Genomic DNA, 4509 nt, shown 5'->3' with positions numbered 1-4509 from the left:
GGTCAGACATTTCAGTGAAGTGACTGTTTGGGGCCCACCTACACTCCCTAAAGCAATGCTTCACTAATACCTATAAATAAGCACAGAAAAAAATCAAGTTAGACTTTCAGGGAATTGTTATTTTGTTTTGGTCTGTTGTTGGGCATCACCCAAGGCATGCATTTCCTATGCTAATCTATTTCATTCCTTCACTTGGTGTTGTGTCTATGTGCTCTCAGAATGCTGTGTTGAATAGCTTGTGGGTTGTACTGGTCAATCTGGAATTCATAGGTAGTTAAGGCTTTAGTATGATTTGGCTTCCTAGGTCACATGTCACAGATATTTGTCCATTTAGCTTCTGACCATCTGAATACTTCTGCTTTTATAGTCCTATGTGAACGTTGGAGGAAGTGAGTCTGCTCCCAAGCCTATGCAGAGGCTAAATGTACCCCAAATTCACTTTCTTTGGTTTGCTGTAGAAAGGCACAGCAAATGACAAGGACTCAGTCAACTAAATACACTTGTATGACAGTAACACAAAAAACAAAAACAGGCAAACAGTTTCAGCCAATCTTTCTGTTGCAAAAAGACTTCATGGAGGATATGCTCAAGGTACAATGAATACCTATAAAAATGTCCTTAACATAGTACTGTGTAAAATGAACATACTCTATGAAAAGTTTAAAAATAGGCTATTTTAAAGAGAACTTTCAGATTTCCAAAAGTTTGAGAAGATAGTACACAGAGTTCCTATATACCCTGTAAGCTGTGTCCACTATTATATTATGTTACATTATCAAGTATAGTTGCTACAATTAATAACCTTGGTCACATTTTTATCTGAAGTTCATAATACTTGATCATATTTCTTTAGTTGGTTTACTTGCTTGCCTTGCATCTGCCCTTTATCATTTTCCTAACGCAGGATGCCTCCCAGATCACCATATTCCGTTTAATTTTTGCATATCTCTAGGTTCTCCATGACTGTTACATTTTCTGAATTTCCTCTATTTTCAAAATAGCCTTATCAGTGTCCAGGAAGTCTGGCCAGGTATTTGTAGGTTTTCCCTTTATTGGAATTTTCCTGGTATTTTTCTCATGGTGAGACTGGGGTTATAAATTTGGCAATAATGGTCACAGGGACAAGGATAGAATGCCAGTTTCATCACATCATATTAAAGGTTCTATCAACATGACTAATTATTGTTACACTAACATATATATCATTGAAACATGTTTAATCAGAGTTGGACAAGATGAAATGAAATAATAGTTCAATAAGTAGCTTTGAAAATGGATAAATGGATTAAGGAAAGAAGTTCGTGTTGATCCAACATAGCACTTCACTGAGGAGAGATGATTCTACTTAAGAGCCAGGCTGAAGTCTGTGGTTCCTTGACACATGTTCATGGAGACATCTATAATGGCTACTAATGGGGAGCTCTTTAAAAATGTGACTTTGAATCTTCCCCAAACATGAAAGTAACTAGAAGTTTGGGTGAAAGAGAGAAGTATTTCCTAGCCTGTTCATTTGGACCAAGGGTTTATGAGAACCTAAAGTGGGCTCTGAAAGTGGCCATTCTAGAGAAGCTAAGACATTGTGAGATGTGGTGTACTAGTACCCAAGCTTGTGAGGCACTGATTTAGGATAGAACCTTCAATTGCTTAAATTCTGATTCCTCTTCAGTTTTGAAAGAAAATGTTTTTATTGGGCTTATTCAGTGGTGGATGACTACAATGCATGCAGGGAAAAAGAGTCACAATCCATCGAGGAAACCTAAGGCAAGAACTCTGTTGGGCAGAAACCTGGAGGCAGGAGCTGATAGGAAGCCATGGAGGAGTGCTGTTTACTGGCTTGCTCTTCATGGTTTGCTCAGCCTGCTTTCTTAGAGAACCCAAAACCTCCAGCCCAGAGGGTGTCTACACTCATAATGGACTGGGTCCTCCCATTTTACTAATTAAGAGAATCCCCTACAGGTTTGCCTACAGCCAGGCCTTATAGAGGCCAATTTTTCAATTGAGGTTCCCTCCCCTCAGATGAAAAGAGCTTGTGCCAAATAACATAAAACTAGCCAGTGCCCTGGGATTTGAGGTCAGTGCTAGGCTGGGCTTATGCCGAAAACAAGTCCAAGGCAGTGGAATTAACTATGTACACATTAAAATGGTACTTCTCACCTTTAATAATAATAATAATAATAATAATAATAATAATAATAGTGATAATGATAATAATAAAATATGCCAATTTTCCACCTTTTTCCTTTTCTTTGTGTTCTGGCTTAGAGGGGTCAAATGTCCACAGTGTGTTCTTTCTTTGACTTAATTAATAATAGCCTCCCCAAATCCTACTCCATTATCAAAGATGCTACCATGGTAAAAAAAAAACCCAGACCCACAGGTCATTTCTTGTGAAAGAAGGACATTCTTGCAGCCAGTCTCCTGAAGGCACCTTTGACATCCTTGTTCCTCAGACTATAAATTATGGGGTTTAGCATTGGAGTCACTACTGTATAGAACACAGATATTATCTTACCCTGCTTTTTTGTGGTTTTGGTGTTTGGCTGCATATAGTTAAATATTGCTGATCCATAGAAGAGGACAACAACAATAAGATGGGAACCACAGGTGGAGAAGACTTTGAGCCTCCCCTCCCCAGACTGCATCTGGATCACAGTGGAAATGATATTCCAGTAGGAGATGAGGATGAGGGAGACAGGTGCTAGGAGGATGATCACACCCATTGCAAAGATGACCATTTCTGTGCTGTAAGTGTCTGCTGAAGCCAACTTCAGGAGGGCAGGAAGCTCACAAAAGTAATGGCTGACTGTGTTCTGCCCTTTATAGGGAAGATGGAAAGCAACAGTAGTGTCTATCAGGGATACTAGGAGCCCACTAGCCCAGGACCCTAGAGTCAACTGGAGACATAGTTGTTGGGTCATGATGGTGGAATAGTGCAGAGGCTTACACACAGCCACGTACCGGTCATAGGACATCACTGCTAGCAGAGCACACTCTGTACATCCAATCTGAAGGGTGACAATTACCTGTGTCACACAGCCCCAAAAAGAAATAGTTTTCCTTTTTGTCAGGAAGTGGGACAGTACTTGAGGAACAATGCTATTTGAGAAACAGAGATCTGCAAAAGAGAGGCTTCTAAGAAAAAAGTACATGGGGGTATGAAGTCGAGAATCCATGAAGACGAGGATAATGATGAGCAGGTTCCCAAGTACAGTCAGCAAATAAATGATGAAGAAAAGAACAAACAGAAGGATCTGAGTCTGTGCATCTTGTGAAAGACCCAGTAACAAAAATTCATCTACAAAGGTCTGGTTTTTCCTTCCCATTGAGCTTAATGCTTATTTACCTGTTTGCCATAAACAACAAGAACACAGTATGATTGGGTTTATGACATTAAGTTCTGTAGACATGGCTTGTATTTAAACTGACATCTAATTGAATATTTCTAGGATTTTATATGTTTTTATCTAACATATTCTAATTAACACACATGTTTATTTTTATTCTAATTATTTGTCTATAGTTTACATCAACCTCATTTTCCCCCAGATCTTTCTTATGACCAATGCTGTTTTTTTTTAAATAGATAAAATACAATATAGTTTAAAGTGTTCCTTGGAGTTCTGGAGATATGGCTCAGACACTAAGAGCACTGGCTGCTATTCCAGAACACCCACGTTCAATTCTCAGCACCCACATAGCAGCTCATAGTGTTCTTAACTCTAGTTCTAGGGGGTATGATGGATGCCTTCTGCTAGTCTCTTCAGGCACTAGGCACGCACATGGTGCACAGACATAAATGCAGAAAGAACACTCAGAGAAATAGACATTAAAAGAAAGTCTCCCCATCTAGTTTTGATATGAGGGTTAAAAGTCATAAATGAAAAAAGAAGTTAAAAATTGTGATACCTTGTTAGGGCTACATCTGAAAAGATGAAGCAAATATGAATTATGTTTTTGACATGTGTAGAAAGGTTTCTGTGAAATGATATTAAGACAGTATTGGAAGATAAACCCACAAAATGAGAATATTTGAGGAAGATGCTAGATAAAAGTTAACTATGACATTCAGGCCATATGAAACACAATAAATAATTAAGCTCAAAAAGCGATGTTCCAAAAAGCACACAGACTATGAAGAAGAAATTGTGGTGTGGGACATGTGCAGAGATTTAATATATCAAATATTAAGAAATTATTAAATTAAAGTAATTTATTTATATCATAGCAGTTCAGATAATAGCATCTTGGTGAAATTAATAGAGAATTCAGAATCAAACTGGAGAATAGCCTGGGAATAAGTGATAAAGGGAATAAATGATAAAGGATCATCCAAGTCAATAGGGGAAAGGCATATTAAAGACAGCTATCTGATTAGAAACAAAACTTTCTCAAAATTACTCTAATATAAAACAAGGCAAAATAAAACACCCTATAAATGATCCAAAATATAATTTTTTTGGTAATTTTTAAGGGGGGAAAGACCTTCTTAGGGCATTGAAAAGCATAACC

General features: G+C 37.9%; 1 protein-coding gene across 1 annotated transcript; it reads right to left on the bottom strand.

The window, feature by feature from the left end:
* Positions 1–2378: 2378 nt before the first annotated feature.
* LOC102920880 (olfactory receptor 2D3-like) lies at positions 2379–3338 on the bottom strand. The gene has a single exon (XM_006991766.4). The coding sequence runs from the start codon at positions 3321–3323 to the stop codon at positions 2379–2381; it is 945 nt and encodes a 314-aa protein (XP_006991828.1). The 5' UTR covers positions 3324–3338.
* Positions 3339–4509: the final 1171 nt, after the last annotated feature.

This window comes from Peromyscus maniculatus, chromosome 1 (assembly GCF_049852395.1).
Source record: "Peromyscus maniculatus bairdii isolate BWxNUB_F1_BW_parent chromosome 1, HU_Pman_BW_mat_3.1, whole genome shotgun sequence".
Classification (NCBI taxonomy): domain Eukaryota; kingdom Metazoa; phylum Chordata; class Mammalia; order Rodentia; family Cricetidae; genus Peromyscus; species Peromyscus maniculatus.
Note: the sequence above shows the minus strand (reverse complement) of the source record. Positions and strands in the feature narration are given on the sequence as shown.

Excerpts from the sequence above, each read along its gene's own strand:
- LOC102920880 (XM_006991766.4), bottom strand. The coding sequence starts at position 3,323 with ATGGGAAGGAAAAACCAGACCTTTGTAGATGAATTTTTGTTACTGGGT.